This window comes from Eublepharis macularius, chromosome 1 (assembly GCF_028583425.1).
Source record: "Eublepharis macularius isolate TG4126 chromosome 1, MPM_Emac_v1.0, whole genome shotgun sequence".
Lineage (NCBI taxonomy): Eukaryota > Metazoa > Chordata > Lepidosauria > Squamata > Eublepharidae > Eublepharis > Eublepharis macularius.
In genome coordinates this window covers 186,025,972-186,045,006 of record NC_072790.1, presented here as the reverse complement: position 1 = coordinate 186,045,006, position 19,035 = coordinate 186,025,972, and the positions used below count along the sequence as shown (strand labels likewise).

Sequence of the window (19,035 nt, the reverse complement as noted above, 5' to 3'; positions counted from 1 at the left end):
CTGTAAGCCAAAAAGTATTCTAAAGAGGAAGGGAGGAAAGAGAAGGGATAGAACTGCAGAAGTGGAGGATTCCAATAATGTTAAATAGCCAATCAGATTCTGCTAAAAGAAACTAGTGTCTAAGAGCAGAACCACAAGTGACAAAAGGCACAGATTGGACACTTGTCTGCTTCCCTCAAGTTTTGATGGGAAATGTAGGCAGCTTGGCGGAATGTTGGACAAGTGACAGTTGAAAAGTCCATTGGACAGCAGTCAGAGAGCGAAGCTGCGAGACCAGGATGCCTACATTTCCCATCAAAACTTGAGGGAAACAGACAAGTGTCCAATCTGTGCCTTTTGTCACTTGTGGTTCTGCTCTATGTGAACACAAATGGTACAAAAGCACCAGGGGAGGGGGACACAAAGAACAAGGCTTCAACAATGAAAAATGAAGAACACAAAAGTGTCCAAAAAAAAATCACACAGACCAACCACAGCAAGTTTCATATCTTTGTAACAATTACTTCCACATGAAGCAAGACTGAAGAGTAGCAATAAAACACACATGTGAAAAGCCAGCCAAGACCACTAACGCAAAATCAAAGGCAGGCTCTCTTTAGATTTCAGTTGACTGCTATAAATAGGACACTGCTCATAAGGATTTTAGCATCAAAGGTGCCATCCAGGGAACCTAGAGCCAAGGATTTTTTTTCATATAGGCCCTTTTCACATAAGACAGAGATAGCAGGGCAACCTTCACTTATCTGGGTACTTAATAAAGTATCACAGGTAGAGTGATGAGGCAAGTTATTCTGGTTTCACACCAGCTTTGTTATTGTTACCTGAGCCAAATAAGGAAATGGACTTCTCACATGTAGCAATCTATTGCCCACTTAATCTCATCACATCAATGCTGCCCCAAACAGTATCCCTATAGTTGTTCCTCCACTCCATCCTTCCTAGTTTTCCCTTCCTGTCCTCCCACTACTGCTCTGTAACGCTCAGTGCTGAGCTGGATAGAGAGTTTCAGACAGTACAAGAGAGAGCCAAAAATGGAAGGCAGAGAGCAGCTGCAGAGAATTTCAACACCACCCAGAGCAGCACCTAAAATAGAATTGGGGGGGGGGGCCTGCAGAACTCAGAACTCTTCAAGTCTTGCAAGTAATTAATCAAAAGGAGACATTTTGAAATACATAGTGTTTGAAATCTTTTAATTGCATCACATCAAATATTAAAACCTATATCTCAATTAATAGACATTTTAATAAATGCATGCTCACTATTTTTAACAAGTTATCTATTGTTCATGACACTTTCATCCTAGCTTCTGCCAAGGAGCTCAGGGTAGAGTATGCGGTTCTTTCCTCCCCATTTTACCTTCATAGCCACCCAGTAAGTTAGATCAGGCTGAAAGACGGTGACTAGTCCATGAGCTTCATTGTACAGCAGGGATTTGAGCTTGGGTCTCCTAGATCACAGTATGATATACTAACCACTAGACCATACATCCATGCAGTACATCAACATATTCTGGCATTTTATGATGTTAACTATATTAATAACTGTTTACTTTCTCCAAATAGTTTAGTTTAATTTGCTATAATTTTCCTGAATTTTGACATTTTGAGGAGAGAAATGGAGGAGACATTTAAGAATAGAAGCAGACTAGGAATGAATTTGGTCCAGAACCATCTCTAATCTAATTATCAACAGATTTAAGGGTTTAGTCTGAATGGTAACGTGACACCTTATAAATTTAGCTGCATATATAAAATCCATCTCTGGACACCTGCTGGCACTGCCAGGGACCTAGAGGAGATTTCCTGCATTTATTTAGTAGCTTCAATAGGACATACCTGGAAGTACGTTAACTCAACATCCATTAGGAACTGGACTTCCCGAATAACCCACTTTGCTGGTTATCAAAGCTTTTATGACCCAGCAATAATGGCCAGACCAAGCCATCTACTCATTGCGGCGGCTGCAGCTGCCATGGTTGGGATCAGGCGAGATGGGCTGCCTACTCCTTATGTGAGAGTGGGCTGCAGGGGAGAAGCCAGGGCAGGTGACACCCATGTTTGAGAGTCATGCCCTGGCCTTCCCCTGCTTAGTCTTGTCTGAGAGCAGGCAGCAGCAGAACATACATTTTGCCACATTTTGTAACATTTTGCCAGTTACAAGGCAGCTTTTATGGTAGTTTTGGAATTAATGAACTAATTAATAGAAGTTTTGGAATTAATGAATTAATTAATGAACAAGAAACTCCAGGTGCAAAGCAGGAAAGTCAATTTCTTAACTAGAAAGGATCATAGAATCATAAGAGTTGGAAGGGGCCATACAGACCATCTAGTCCAACCCCCTGCCCAGTGCAGGATCAGCCTAAAGCATCCCTTACAAATATGCATCCAGCCTCTTCTTGAAAACTGCCAGTGAAGGGGAGCTCACCACCTCCCTAGGCAGCTGATTCCACCTTTGAACTACTCTGACCATGAAAAGGTTTTCCTAATATCCAACCGGTACCTTTCTGCATGTAATTTAAGCCCATTGTTTCAGGTCCTACCCTCTGCTGCCAACTGGAACAGCTCCCTGCCCTCCTCCAAATGACAGCCTTTCAGATACTTAAAAGAGAGCAATCATGTGCCCCCTCAATCTCCTCTTCTCCAAACTAAACATTCCCAAGGCCCTCAGCCTTTCCTCGTAGGCCTCAGTCTCCAGACCCCTGATCATCCTTGTCACTCTCTTCTGCAGCCTCTCGATTTTGTCCACATCCTTTTTGAAGTGAGGCCTCCAGAACTGCACACAATACTCCAGGTGCAGCCTGACCAAGGCAGTATAGAGAGGGGCTATGACCTCCTGCGATTTTGACCCTATGGCCCCTTTGATAGGCAGCCTGTGCACGCAAAGGATAGGCAGCCTGTGCATGCAAAGACCTTTGGATGATGACTCAGGCAACAGTTTTACCAGCAAAGTAAAAAAAGGGATTATATTATCGTTCACAGCATTTTGAGTTCCCATCCCTACCCTTCTTCGACATTTAAAGAGCCACTCCAGCCAACAGCATATTGCATTTCTTCTTTCCCTTTTTCACTGTGCTTCCATTTTGCTGAAAGAAACACAAAAAAAACATAGCACTGCTCATGGACATTTCATAACTTAATTTTCAAGACGAAACTCAAAATATAGTATCAAAGCACCTGTAGGATGAATTTAAAATAAAGGAACACGCTAATCAAGGATATTAAAATGGTCTGAGTTTGTTTTGGATCCTAATTCCCCCTCTAGAAAGGGAGGTGTAATTTTTAGCAAAGACCCTTTTCCAATGCAGATCAACAGCAAACCCTGGGGGCATGATTTCATGGAGCACAACAGTGGAAGATGCAAAAGCAGGGCTTTTTTTCTGGGAAAAGAGGTGGTAGAACTCAGTGGGTTGCCCTAGGAGAAAATGGTCACATGGCTGGTGGCCCCGCCCCCTGATCTCCAGACAGAGGGGAGTTTAGATTGCCCTCTGCACCGCTCGCAATCTAAACTCCCCTCTGTCTGGAGATCAGGGGGCAGGGCCACCAGCCATGTGACCATTTTCAAGAGGTTCCGGAACTCCATTCCCCCACGTTCCAGCTGAAAAAAAGCCCTGTGTAAAAGTATCCCTTTACCCTAGCATAGCTCTATTCATGCTAGACAGATCCACTCCTAACTATCCATAAAAACAGTATGTCAGTAAGTTTTACAGGATGAAAATTCAGAAACAGTCTCTCTGGAACTACTGGTGGGCCAAAGAATTTTGCCAAATTTCCAAATAAGATGGATAGATGAGTATAAACAGGAATTTATGATGCGTTTATCTTATCATAGCACTTTAGAAAGACCCTCATAAGGAGAAAAAGTACTTCCATGCCTCCTCCAGCACCTCAAGGAATGTTGTTTGTCCCCTTTCCAACACGCCTCAAAGGAAGCAGCAAGTAAGCATGGATTATTGCAAACCATGCTTATTAATTTATTTCACAAGGACTGATGGGAAAGACTTTCCTGTGTAATTACAAGTCTATAAATACTGGGAAACAATTTTACACTAGCAAGGACAGACTGGCAAACAAGAAATGGATGAATTGTTTGAGTTGTCAGTTTATCCTAAAATTAATTCCTTGCTCTACGAGCCCCTCTTTCATGGTATGCCTTCTTTTCACTTGATGTGTTCCAGGCCCATTTAAAATTTGCTTATAGACAGGGGAGTGGACCCTCTCTCCTCACAGAAACTCTGCTCCAGTCTAAGGAGCCCTCCTCTAACAGAAGAGCCACTTGAGTTGGAGGAAGGCTCCTTAGGCTGGAGGAAAGCTTCAAACTTTGCTCGACAGAGTTAGAGGACGGGAAAGATCCACCCCCATATGTCTCTGTTATATGGATTATTCTTTCAAAACTACTGGGTACAGTGAAGTAGGTACTGGGTACAAAGCTACAAGATTTTCATGTAATTGCCAGCATTATGCTTCCATTCTTCTTTAGAGTTTAAATGTTAGAAAATACATCTGAGATTTTCAGAGGGTTGTCGACTATATGGCATACTTCCCAGGATTTATAGACGAGGCCAATCAAAGTCTAGTTTGACCTGCTATATTAATACATGCAACAAAATCTGTCTTAGTTAAAAGTCTGTAATTTCTGGCTTAACATCAAGGTTGAACATGAAATGAAAAAAATGCACAAAATCCCTAGTTAAGCTGTTCAATAGCCTTTTTAAATTATTAAAAATATACACTTGATCTTTGGTATGAATTTATTTAGATACTGTTCCCAGGCATTTTGCTCAGTTATGGTCTTAACTTCTGTACTACAAAGGCTTTGACTAATAAAAGCTTTTCCTCTGAAATTATTTAATGTGATAATCAAGCCATTTAAATTTACTCTGCTTAGCAGCAATGAGATCACAATGCATAGACAAAATGTAAAGAAATGTTTTTGTAACCATCTAGTCTTGTGATTGCCACAATGAGATCACTTTATTATTAGAAACTATTATTTCATTCCAGGCACTATTAAGAACATCAGCTGAAAGCAAACAGACACACAATATGGTTTAGAGAAGCATAATCTTTGTTATACATTTCTAAATTTATTACATATCATTTATTACAACTAGGACACCAAAAGCCGGCAAAACTTAATTAAATGATTCATGAGCTGTTTCTTTATTCTTTAATGAGTCACATTTCTGAACAAATTAAAATGGATAATGCTACCCTTACACTTCCATATATAGTCATACTTATTTGTTGTCACTCTTACAGCTGACCTTTCTGCCCATAATTAAAACAAAGAACAATTTTTTAAAAAACCTTATTCTCTCAGAGCATGTCAATTGATTTTTTTCAAAGAAAACATTTTGAAAGAAGTGCTTCTTTAAAGTCAAAATCCTATATAAGCATAATATTTGTGTTCAGTTTTTAATTTAATACACATAATGTTACAGGAAAGTTCAGAATATATTAATACAGTTACTATCAATCACCTGTTCACAAGAAACTTTAAAAGTTAGGCTATACATCAAGTTGTATCACAAACAAAGAAAAGAAATTGGACAAAAAGATTGTAGTTTTCATCTCTCGTACAGGATGAAAGGTGTCCTTTAAATCTCCAGACATAGTGGGAAGAGAGGTGGTCATTGCTCTTCCCACTTGCTGTGCAAGCAGGTTTCTATTTCACATAGCAGTAGAGAACTACAAAACTCTTAAGGTAATAGGCAAGTTTTTTTTCCGTTTCCACTAGAGATTTAAAAAGACCACACCCTGCTAAGTAGAATAATAGTTTTCAGAAGGAAATACCTCTCATTTATGCAATGGCAAGAAAATCAAGGGAGCGATCAGACAATTGTATGAATGGGTTCTGGAACAAATTTGAAGAAAACTAAGGGAATGTTATGAGGTTAGACAAGATATGCTCACTTAGGTTAACATTTCAGAGAAGGTATTGGGAGTAGATGCTAGAGAAGTACGTGGGATTGTTTTGAATTTTGATTCTACTATTGGATCAAAGGCAGCAGTAGAAAGGTGGCTCATGTGCAAAAAAGCTACTTTCCGAAAATGCAAATCTACTATTTGGGAAACTACTGAAGAAATGGTTGCTTCTTCCAGTATCAACCCATGTTTCAACTTCGTTCAGACCAGCAGACTTTGTTAGGTCCCCCTCCCTATACAAAGAGATTGGCTTGGATCCTGCAGTACACATGGACATATAGATTTAGCAGAGTTACGCTTACAGATCTTGTGCAACACCTAGCACTTTCCTCCCTATATATGTTGAAATGCTTTGATGTTTGCCACCTTGGAGAACCTGCTTGGGTGGAAAGGAGGTATAGAAATATTTTTAAAATAAAATTAATAAATATTGTAGTGCCCAGAAACTGGCTGTACAGTACCTTGCACAAACAGAAAGGTAAGCGGAGGTACAATAACCCTAATGAAGCACAAGCACCTACAATGGTCTTTTTCTTACATTTCTGCTTATGCAAGAGCTCTAGTGCAAGTGGAAATTCTATGCTGGCTCCAACCCACTATCTGCAAGGTACTTTTCTCAGTGGCTACTTTGGAACAACCTCCCAGAGGAGGAGATGCATTTGGAAAGATGGCTAAAATATAAAACCTTATTTCAAAAGGCTTTCCCAAACAGAAATTGGTTTGTATGCTGGGCCATGATATTCTCTCATGTCTTCTTATTGTTTTTACTGTGGTTTACAATGAACTGGTTTCAGTTTTTGATATTGTAAACATCTCTGTATTTATGAAAGGATGGAATGTAAATGTCTAAAAGCTGCAAAGCTGTCAATCTTGACATTCTGGTGAGTGGCTTTCCCTCAGCTATGTTAACCATACGTACATAGCACCCCCATACATCTACATGATAAGTGTGTGCTGCATACACATAGTAATAAAAGTATTCTGCAAAAGGTCATGAGTCTCCTCTTATATTACACATGACAACTCTTCACTTTAACAGCAAACAATTTCTGTAGGTACATGAATATTACATCAGATCTTCTTTCAGCAAACACAAGACCCATATCAATCTCTGAACAACTCATCTGGGAACCCTGACCTATCAAGATGTGTGTTATTCTCACTTTTATTTGTTGTAGGAGACACCTCAATTATGTTTGCTACATAAAACATGGAGGTAATAGATTGGTTTTAACCATCATAGCGCCTCAAGAATGTAATCTTTTCCTTCTATAGCTTTCATTCTGAATAAAGAACAGTACTTGTTACTATAAATACCTCCCCAGAAGAAACAGAAGAGGGCAGAGAGAAAGGTGAGTAAGACTTTGTAGCTAAAGATAATTAAAGACATGGGTTCGGATCCAACAGAGCATTTCTGTCTGCGGAGTGTGATTTTCTCGCCTCTTCCCTTCCACTGGAGCTCCAAATGTTCCACACTGAAATCCTGCCCTTGGAGGACAGGGGACTGCCAGAACAGTGTGAGGGGGGCATCTGGGGGCTACGGGGGGACAGGGGACGCAAAAAAGTCACATGCGGAAATGTTCTGCTAGATCCAACCCACAGTGCACGAGGCCCAAAGCAGCTTATTACTTTTAATTCAAAAGCTGCAATTATCACCATCACAATAGCATGAATACAAAACACAAACAGTATACTTACGGACAAAAAATACCGCTTTCTGCTCACGAGCTATTACCATGAGATCATTTGTTGGTGACAAAGATAAAACACAGTCCTGAAGCCAGGAACTTGCCTGTGTCTTGGAAGCAGATTCTTCCTCCTACACAATGATTTTTAAAACTATTAATTTTCAGGGACATATTTATACTTTTTTTTTTAAATCACCTGTACAAAATAAATGATAACTTTTGAGGAAATCAAAAACAAGAATGTTTTCATGTGATTATGACGTCCTCCATGCAATAGCTATCGATTAGCTATACCCAACAACAGAAAAGCTGCATGTAACAAGATATGATAATCATCATGTAAACTGGATGCGTGAATCCCAGTTTACTTAACTGGAATGTTTCAACTGGAATTATTCAAGTTATTGTGAGAAGCACTGGAGAAAGGAAATTCATTTACAGAGTGCACAATTACTCGTGAAAGCAAAAAAGATAGACTTACAAGTTCCTGCACTTCTCCTCCTTCATCCCAGGCTCCCCAATCATCATCTTCCCAGTTTCCAGGTTTACCTAATATTAAAATATTGGTCTAGTTTAGTATGGCAAATTATAATCATTATTTATATGCTGATGTGAAAAGCCACATTTCAGTGCCTATGAAACTGTGATAAGAAATTAGCATTAAATCACAAGATAAGCACATAGGGCTTAAATAGCAACATACAAGAAACCCGTGGCTGATTATCAACTTATAGTAAAAAAATTTAAAATCACACAAAACTGCCCTTGAATATTATTCCAAGGTGCAAGTATGGCTGAAAGCCATGACTCATCACCTGATCAGGAAGGAAAGGATCTTGCTATGGTCACAGTAAACACATTACACCAGCACTGTAGAGCAGACTGACATAATTTGTGATCCATGAAGCTAAACACAGCCCACCAACCAATATCTCTGCCACCAAAACTACAAAATTTATCAAACCTTTTTGTGGGCTAACATGGTATGGCAAGTTTAGGTAAGCAGGTAGACCCCGTCTCTCTCTCTCTCTCTCTCTCATACACAAACACACACACACCCCTTTCTCACCAGGCAAGTTAAGGCTGGGAGTCCACTGCTATACACCACCTGTCTAGCCTCCACTACAGTAAGCAGAAAGTCTTGACCCAAATCCTCATGGGTCCCTTCTCTCCTCTTCCAAAGGCTCCACCAGAAAGAAAGCCAGTTCCCTGTATGTACCTCCCTTAACCCAGCTACAGCCCAGGGCTACTGGGGAAAAGGGAACTCAGAAGTTACTATCCCTCAATACATGCTGCTACCATCTAGACCAGGTCCATTTAATGTGACCACAGTGTTTGTGTGTGTCAGATATTTCTGTGTAGCTAACAATCTCATGCCAGCCAGGGTTAAACGAAATGAAAACAAACTTTATTCACATAATGGAATATAGGAGTAAACAGATTTTAAACTACTAAACATATTGAGCTTGAACAGGAAAGGTTTCAAAGTAAAAGAACAGATTAACAGCCAGCTATCTATCTGCTGCCTCCCTTAGCAGTGTCTCGAACCCTTCTCCCTCTCAGTCTTTCCAAGCCTTCATTTTCCTCCAATGGACTATAACTCTCATTGGCCCAGCATTTCACCTGATTCCATTGGCTGTGTCTCAGGAGAGGCGGAGCTGAAGCCAGTCCTGCCCATCACATGGGCTGCATTCAACTTGGTGGGACTCAAAAAATCGTTCAGATCCACGTTACAGTCTGCACTGGCTTCCTACATGTGCAAGGTGCGAGCCTGGGATTTAAGGATCCTTAAAGGTTTTCACAGCAAGCTGATGCCAATTCTGAGTTTACATTTTTCAATTACACTGCAAAGTACTTCAATTTCTGTTTTCTCATATCCATTCAGGCAACTGATATACCACAACTAACTTAACACTTTTGGATAAAAATAGGGCAGAAGAATATTTTCCAGGGCAAAGAGGAATACTCGCCATTTGCTTATTAACAGTTCAGTCTTAAGCAAAGATACATCCTTCTAAGTCTACTGACTTCAGTGAATTTAGCAGGGTGTCACCCTGCCTAGGATTGGCTTAAGTTTAGTAACATGCTAAGTTAATATAGCAAGACTTGAAAACTTTTATGATTCAAATCCCTTACCTGGTCATAGGGAGAAACAGATTGAAAGGGAAAAATATGCCAAAAAAAGTTCTAGAATCTAGTTTTGTGACACATTTTAAAAGAAGTTCCATCTCTGCTACACAACAGTAAACCAAAACTGGTTAGAAAGCAGTTATGTGTCCCAGTAGTTTAGAGGCAGAAGACACTTTCTTACAGCAGAAAATAAAATGTAAGGGCCATTCATTTTTTACACTATAGCTGCAGGAAGGAAACTATATGAGATCTGCGTAAGAAAACCCCAAGCATTCTAGCAGATTACATTCATACTCCTGCTTTCATCCCCAGTACTAGTGCAACAAATCCCTGGAAAATGATGAGCAAATATTGGCGGGTAACTGGCAGTGAAATCCTAAGCAGAGTTATAGTTTTCTGTGTCTAAAGCCAATTGGGACACTAAGGGGACAAACTTCCAAGGCCTGGAGGTCAAGCAAGGTTTTGCTTATCAGGCTCTCTGCCCTAAGAGAGAGGGAAATGTAACCTTGGGTTAGTCAACATCTCTCAGCCTAACTTACCTCACAGGGTTATCGTGAGAATCCAGACCTGAATCCCTGTTCTGCCATGGAAGCTTGCTAGGTGACCTCTGGACAGTCACACTCTTTCAATCTAACTACTTCACAGGGTTGTGGTGAGGATAAAATGGAGAAGGGGAGGAGGATGTAAGCTCATTTGGGGGGCCCTTCTGGAGAGAAAGACAGGCTATAAATGAAGTAGGAAAAAAATGTTCACAGTTTAGCTGTGACATAAGTTGTCCTAGTTCAGTTTCTTGTTTAAGTCAAGTCCTTATCTCCAGAAATAAGAATAAGAGAGACATGAGTAAACTCATGCTTTTCTCCCCCTTCTGTTGGAATACGCCTGCAGTGCTCCAATAAATCATTTAGAGTGTATGGATTTCTCTTCGTCCTAGTTTATACATTACAAGAAAAATGAAGAAAATGGTGCGTTTTCACCAGCACTTCCACTTTTCCTGTTTCTCTGCAATGCATAAACAAACTTTTGCTTGCTGTTTATTCACTTTGTATTCTCGTCCATTTGATACCCATGTAAACCGAAGCTGGCTTGATTTGGTTCTTCCATCTCTAATCCTAGACTCATCTGAGGCCTTGTCCAAGAAAGCTGGTCTTAAGTAAAAAGTCTGCTTAAATACTCTACACATTAATTGATCTAATTAATGAAACCGTCAAACAGATTTGAACTCCAGAGAGGGGCTAAGATTTAACTCTCATTATTTCCATTAATAATCCTTGTCCAACTCGTAAACAAGATAAGATCTGTTCTACAGTTACTACACTTTTGCAGAATTTCAAGGGTCACCCAGCCCCCAGCCCATTCGCAACAGCTGCTGTTCACATCACAATAGGAAAATGTTTGGGCTATTATGTAATCCCCAGCCATTCTTCAACTACATCCATAGGAGCAAGAACTGAAGGACCGTCTCCTCCCATACTATACAGCCCACCAGTTAAGATCTGCTCCTCAAGTCCTGATCTCTGTGCCCCACTTTTAGAGGTGAGGTAGGCGGCAATTAGAAACAGAGCATTTTCTGCGGTGGCACGTTGAACATCCACTCACTTGAGACTTGCCTGGCACCTACTATCTTATTAGGAGTTTTATGTCAACAGATTTTTAAAAGGGGCTGCTTCTGGTCTGAGGTCTGGTTTATGGACAGTTCTTATTCTGTTGATGTTTAATGGTTTGTTTTTAATTGACCTGTTATTTTATATTGTTATATTATTTTAGTTGCAAGCTGCTTCAGACAGGACTGTGAAGAGGCAACAAAGAACGATTCTAAATAAATAAATAAAATAGCATGGCAATGCAAAAAAGAAGGAATTAAAAAAATGATTTCACAATCAGATGTAGATCATCTGAAACATCAAGATCCTTTCAGTCAAGCATTTGGAGTTACTGCCATCGACTGTTTCTACAGAGCATGATCAAAAACAGAATAACATGGTACTGGGAAAACAGACTGAATTGTTGCTGCAGCAGAATTATGTTTCTGAATTACAAGACCCTTTACTGAATTCTTCTCTTTTCTTATGAAAGTGTACTAAGAGTCAACATATACTTAAACATGAATTACAGCAGCAAATTCAAGTGTATTTAAGCACTTTAAATACATAAAATGTTAATCAATTAAGACAGATGTGGTCAAAAGCAAGGAACTGCCTGCAAGTTAAAACAGGAACAACTCATCATTGCATCCATTCACTTATAGAAGTTAAAAGCATGCATGCTATCTATGTCACACTTGGGCCTAGAGGCGCAAAGACCCCGACCCCCAAGAATGAGGAAAAATAGATTTCCTAGGCTGTCACATCTCTACTCTGACCTGCTTCTCATAGAACAGAACAAGAGATGGTAAACCTGTTCTGGTGTGTACAGCCAATGTGGTTGTAGTATCTAGAGTGACAGAATAGGATCTGGGAGAACCAGGTTCAGTTCCCCACTCTGTCATAGAACCTTGCTGTTGTGACCTTGAGCTAGTCACACACTCTTAGGCTAACCAACCTCACAGTGTTGTTGTGAGGAAAAAATGGAGGTGAGGAGAATAATGTATGCTGCTTTGGATCCCTATTGAAGAGAAAGGCAAGATAAAATAAGTAAAATTAAAAATAAAATTAAAAAACTTCAGACATCTCTACATAGAAAACAAACATGTCAGAGAGAAGGTAGAAGCCTTCTCCCTGGCATGCCAATCTTCTACATGTAGGGGGTGTGAGTGGGTAGGTATGTGTGTTTGTTTTGAAGAACAAGTCAATCATGCAAGTCCTGAATTACACTCTGAAGACCAGACACAAATTTATCTCCCCATCTGCAGTTTACAAGCAATAACAAGTGAAAGCAAGAAATAGCATATATATTCAGCATAACTACACTCCTTATGGACATTCATCCTTTCTCTTAGATGCATCTTACTGCTTGAAAGCTACACTAAGAAATAAGATTGCACGTTAGGATACGGCTGCCCTGATGGATGACCTCCCTCTGAATACAGTGAAAGGCTGCACTTTGTTTCTCCTCCTGGATCTACCTGCAGCCTTTGATACAATAGATCATGCCATACTATTGAGGCATCTGGAGGTAGAAGTGGGTATCAGGGGATTTGCCTTGGACTGGCTTAAATTGTTCCTCATGAAATGGACTCAAAGGGTTGCTGTTGGAGACCAGCTATCTTCAATGTGCAAGTTGTCCTGTGGGGTTCAACAGGATGCAGTCTTGACCCCTACGTTATTCAACCTCTATATAAAGCCTCTGGGAGTAATCATTCATAGCTTTGGAATTGGATGTCATCAGTATCTGGATGACTTCCAACTCTACAGATCACTATCCAAATACCCTGGTGATACAGCAGAGGTTCAGAGTCATTGTCTGATAGCTGTGATCAAATGGCTGAAAGTGAACAAATTGAAATGGAACCCAGACAAGACAGAAGTGGTGTTACAAGCAGGCTTTTTGCCAGACACACAAATAAGAGACAATTTAAGGACAGTGATCAATGCTATTGAATACTATGATAAGCGTTGTGATAAAGAGGTTGGTTTCTTCTTTGTAGACGCTGAAAAAGCGTTTGACAATTTAAACTGGGATTTTTTGTTTGCCACTATGGAAAAGCTACAACTGGGAGAAAGATTCATCAGAGCAATTAAAGAAATCTATAGAGACCAGACTGCAGCAATTGTAGTGAATGATGAATTGACCAAGAAATTGACGATTAGTAAAGGAACAAGACAAGGTTGCCCGTTATCTCCATTGTTGTTCATTTTAGTATTGGAGATTCTGATGATACAAATACGACAAGATGAGGAAATACGAGGAATGAAAATAAAGGACTATTCATACAAGGTTAGAGCATTTGCTGATGACATAATGTTAATTGTAGAAGATCCATTGGAGAACATGCCAAAAGTGATAGATAAGATCAAGGAGTTTGGTGACTTGGCAGGTTTCTTCATTAACAAAAAGAAGTCAAAGATATTATGCAAAAATATGACTAAGCAGAAACAACAATTGTTAATAGAAACAACGGACTGTGAAGTAACTAGTAAGGTGAAATATTTGGGAGTTGAGCTGACTGCAAAAAATATAGATTTGTTCAAGAATAATTATGAAAAATTATGGACTCAGATAGAGAGAGACTTGATCAAATGGAATAGATTGAATTTGTCATGGTTGGGCAGGATTGCAGCAGTTAAGATGAATGTGTTACCAAGAGTAATGTTTTTGCTACAGACAATACCAATCATCAGAGACTCTAAACAATTTGAAAAATGGCAGAGGAAAATATCAGATTTTGTTTGGGCAGGCAAGAAGCCTCGAGTGAAAGTAAAAGTTCTACAAGATGCAAAGGAAAGAGGCGGAATGCAACTGCCCAACCTGAGACTTTATCATGATGCAATCTGCCTAGTTTGGTTAAAAGAGTGGATGACGTTAAAGAATAAGAAACTATTAGCCCTTGAGGGATATAAAAAATTTTTTGGATGGCATGCATACCTATGGCACGACAAAGTAAAGGTCAACTCGATGTTCCTACATCATTTTGTAAGGAGAAGTTTATATACAATCTGGAAGAAGTACAGAATTTACTTACAAGAAGGAACCCCCTTGTGGGTGGTTCCATACGAGGTGATAGATCCGAGAGCTGTTGATAATGAACAACAATGTTTAACATACAAAGAAATAACTAAAATTGAAGTATCTAAACTTAGAATAAAGACGCAAGAGGAACTATCACCTAACTACGATTGGTTCCAGTATAGACAGATTAGAGATTTATACAATTCGGACTCTGTAAAAGGGGGTATACGAACAGAGAACTCGGAACTAGAGCAGACCCTTCTTAAAGAAGACAAGAAAAGAATATCCAAGGTATACCAAGTACTGCTGAAATGGTATACTGAGGATGAGATAGTTAAAACACAGATGGTGAAATGGGCTATAAATTTCAATAAAGAAATAACAATGGAGGCATGGGAATACTTGTGGAAAACTACAATGAAGACAACGACATGTATCAATATTAAAGAGAACATTTTCAAAATGATCTATCGTTGGTACATGACACCAAAGAAGATTGCGCTAGGGAACTTGAATACTTCTAATAAATGCTGGAAATGTAAGAAACATGAGGGCTCCCTCTATCATATGTGGTGGTCGTGTGAGGTAGCTAGGCAGTTCTGGGGGGAAATAATAAGAGAAATGAGTGAAATTTTACAGTTTCAAATAAATAAGAACCCAGAACTCCTGCTGCTAAACTTGGGAATGGAGGGAATTCCAGCCCATCATAGGACGTTGATTTTTTATATGACTGCAGCAGCTAGACTTTTGTATGCGCAGAAATGGAAAGTACAAGAAGTGCCAACTATTGAAGATTGGATCTACAAATTGCTGTATATGGCTGAAATGGACAAGATGACAAGAAAACTGAGAGATCTGGACTCAGGGCAGTTTAACACAGACTGGGAGAAGCTGAAACAATATCTGGAGAAGAAATGGGAGGTGGGAGGAAAACTGTGGCAGTTTGAGAACTACTGAAGTATAATTAAAGTATAAGAGAGGGGTGACTTTACCGGGGGAGGAAGAGAAATGTGAATTTATAAGCAGTTATTAATTGATTGAGATATATATAGATATGTATAGGTTAACTGATAGAGAATAATTAATGATAAGGTTTAAACATGAGGATTGAGTAACTAACAATATTTTCTTTCTTTGATAAGATTTATATGCACCAAACTGAATGTATAGAAGAGTTAAATTGATTGAGTATCTGAGGAGTTATATAGAATTACCATAAAAAGATGAAATGAGTAATACATAGAGAACAAATCAAATTGTTTGATTTAAATGTGGGAAATTTTTATGGTTTATGATATATAGGTTTATATAGAAATATTCAAAAATGGAAAATGGGATAAATTGTTTATCTAAAGACGTATAGTTTGGGTGTATAATAAGTAAGGGAGTTAAAGATGTACTGCTTAATATAATGGAGAATGTATATTTGTTTTAGATAGAGGAATTTAATAGAAGTAAGGGAAAAGGGACAGAGGGTGGGAAAGCTGTTGGAAGTCAACAAAAGGGGGGGAAAGGGAGGGGGTTAGAAACGAAAAATTAGGGGAAAACTGAATGTAATGTAATGTTAAAATATCAATGTTCTAACCCAATAAAAAATTTTTTTTTAAAAAAAAAAAAAAAGACAGAAGTGGTGTTGTTTGGGAAGGTGGAGATTTTGAAGGATACTTGGGCCCCCCTTTTAGGGGGGCTCAACTGATCCTTGTTGACTCAGTAAAGAGCCCAGGAGTTATACTGGATCCACCACTGCTGCTAGAGAAGAAAATTAATGCAGCTGAAAAAAATGCCTTCTATCAACTCAGTTTAGCCCAGAAGATGGCCCCTTACTCTGACATGGTTGATCTGGTCACTTGGATCTATGCCATGGTATCATCAAGACTAGATGACTGTCATTCACCCTACCTCAAAGTCAACTTAGAGAGACCATTTGGTGCAGAACACCACAGCTCAATTATTAGAGCTAGCCATAACATACATACTACTCCCATTCTGCAGTCACTCCATTGACTTCCCATCAGTTACCAAGCTCAATTCAAACTTTGGCTATCACACACAAAGCCCTTCAGTCCCTCATATTTACGAGACTGCCTCTCTACATATGCTCCACCATGACAGCTTCACTAATCTGAACAGGGCCTTCTGAAGGTGCCACCCTGCAGTGGGCAAAATCAACAGGTGCCCATACACATGCACTCTCTGTGGTGTTCCCCACATTATGGAACGGGCTTCCTGAAGAGGTCGGGAAAACTTCCACTCTCCTGGCTTTCTACAAACTATGCAAAACTGATTATTCTGGAGGGGTTTTTTACACAGGTATTAGAGTTGTGCAGTATGGAAATGGTTCAGAGAGATGCATCGGTAAAGGGACAGGGTCTGCAGAGTATACTACTGAGTATTTTCTGTTGCTGTAAATATGCTCCCACTGGACAGTCTGCACATCATGTTAAATCGCTTATGTTTTGTTTCAATATTGTTTTCAGCTCCATATCAGATTTCTGCTTATTTTCAAATTGTTAAATAGAAAACAGTCCAGTAGCACCTTTAAGACCAACCAACTTTACTGTAGCATAAGCTTTCGAGAACCACAGTTCTCTTCGTCAGATTATTCGTCAGATTGTCAAATACTTGCAACCCTTACCCCACTGTATCATTTATTGAATGCCCCAGCTGATTTATACTGTGTAATCTGCCTTGACTATCAATGAGAAATACAGACTATAAATATAATGTAAATAAAAAATAAAATACATAAAATAAAATGCATGGTAAACATAGATGAAAGCCGGTTCCAATATACTATTCTGGCCTTCAGGGTGACCACTAATGTTATCTTACACAAGAAGTTATCTCTAAATTTCTAGGATAACCCCAATCAGTGGAATCTCCAAACATCATTAAAAAGGTTGACATGGAGAGCCCATTTTGACATACATCCTCTATGTAATCACAGAATAATGCCAAAAAGTCATCTCCAACCAGTAGCACCAAAGAGTCTGCCCACTGAGTACCCAGCCAAGTTGATTCTGCCACAGAGTCCCCAGACCCCATAGTTCCCATATCATCAAATACCTGTGATAGCCATGCTACTTCCTTCCCCAACACAATATAAGTAAGGTTTGACATACGCATGCAGTAGAACCTAGAGATAGCAGCACAGACTGCACCACTTCAAACCACAGATGGCGTGTTTTGTTTTTGACTGTTCCCCATATGAAAGCTCCCTGCAAGTAAAGACCTACCCTATCAGTGAGAAACACTTCAGCAAAAAAAGCACTCCTTACCTTTGTACTTGCATGGAGATTTATATAGAGAATATGGAAGAAGGAAGAAACTCTTCTACCTGTAAGCAGGACTGCTAGAGCCCAACCCAGTATCTCAAAAGCCATCCCTCAGTCTGTTGCGTGTGGAGACCAGGAGAGGCAGCCCGCATCGTGAATGGGTGGGGAGGTCGGCGAGGGACCCCAACCTTTCCCACGTATCTTGCACCCTCCCTCCCACCCACCTGAGGAAGCAGAAGACGAATTCTGTTAGAGGGCAGCCGCACCGGGATGCCGAAGGCGAAGCATACCCCCCCCCCCATCATCTCATCCCACCCCCAGTGCAGGGACTGGAAGGACACACACACTCACCGCCGCTGCTTTCCTTGACGCCCCCGGGGGCACTAGCGCCGCCCTGTCGGAGGTGCGAACACAGGAAGTCGCGCGTGGACTCCAGATCTTGGAAGCTGCAGAAAGGCACGAGGGCGCAAGCCATAGCGCCAAGGGGCCGCTCGCTGACGGCTCCCGACAACCCCGGCCCCAGATCCCCGGCCCCAGATCCCCTCCCTCCACTGCCAACCCAACCCGGAAGCCGAGCTGATGCTCTTGCGCACGCGCAAAGAGGAAAGCTCGCTTTGGGACGATGAGGAGGCCGTATGACAGCACACATCACGTGGCTCTCAGACGCCGGGAGGGCGGGGAACTGTTGGCTTGATCTGGCCGCGATTCCACCTATGGCGTCTGACGCAAGCGAGGAAGTTCCTGGGGCGGAGCTTGCTTAGTAATCGGGCGCGCGCTCCGGTCCTACCAGCGCAATTCTATGAAGAGTTGCTCCAGTCTAAGCCTATTCATTTCAATTGGCTTAGACTGAGTAACTCCGCTTAGGGTTGCGCTGTAAATATATTTACTCAGAGGGTCCTAAAGGGCTTACGCCTCTCGAAGGGAGCTTGGAGCTGGGTCTATGCAAGTTTAATCGGAAGTAATGCCCTTTTAGGTCAGCACGGTTTATTTTCATATACGACTGTTATATTTGGTATTGTGTATTTGCAGTATAACGAAGCAAACAGGCCTTTCCCATAGCAGGTGCACCTACTGAATTTGCAAGGTTCAGGTCCAGGAGCACCTTAGAGACCAACTAGATTTCCAGGGTATAAGATTTCGAGTGTCAGAGCTCCCTTCGTCAAATATCAAGTTTGACTCTTGAAAGCTCATACCCTGGAAATCTAGCTGGTCTCTAAGGCGAATCTTTCTCTTCTAACTAGAGATTAACACGGCTACCCCCAGCCTCCCCGAAACTATCTTTATGGAGTTGCAAGAACTCTTAGCCTGTGTTAGTGATCTCGCCTAGTTTCCCCGGGCTTCAATAGCTCAAAGGGGTTGCCAACCGCCTGTAGGGGGGGAAACGACCTATTCCTTTAATAGAGGCTTAAGGTT

The 19,035-nt window shown here is 40.5% G+C and overlaps 1 protein-coding gene across 2 annotated transcripts in view; it reads right to left on the bottom strand.

The window, feature by feature from the left end:
• Nucleotides 1–18,153, bottom strand: part of RAB3GAP2 (RAB3 GTPase activating non-catalytic protein subunit 2) — a 76,706-nt gene extending 58,553 nt beyond the window's left edge. For both annotated transcript variants that reach the window (XM_054980663.1, XM_054980672.1), the window contains exons 1-4: nucleotides 17,974–18,153; nucleotides 8,094–8,161; nucleotides 7,623–7,743; nucleotides 3,001–3,082 (exon numbers count right to left, since the gene is read on the bottom strand). In XM_054980663.1, coding sequence (XP_054836638.1) covers nucleotides 3,001–3,082; nucleotides 7,623–7,743; nucleotides 8,094–8,161; nucleotides 17,974–18,097 — 395 coding nt within the window. In that variant the 5' untranslated portion in view covers nucleotides 18,098–18,153. The remainder of the gene's footprint in view (nucleotides 1–3,000; nucleotides 3,083–7,622; nucleotides 7,744–8,093; nucleotides 8,162–17,973) is intronic.
• Nucleotides 18,154–19,035: the final 882 nt, after the last annotated feature.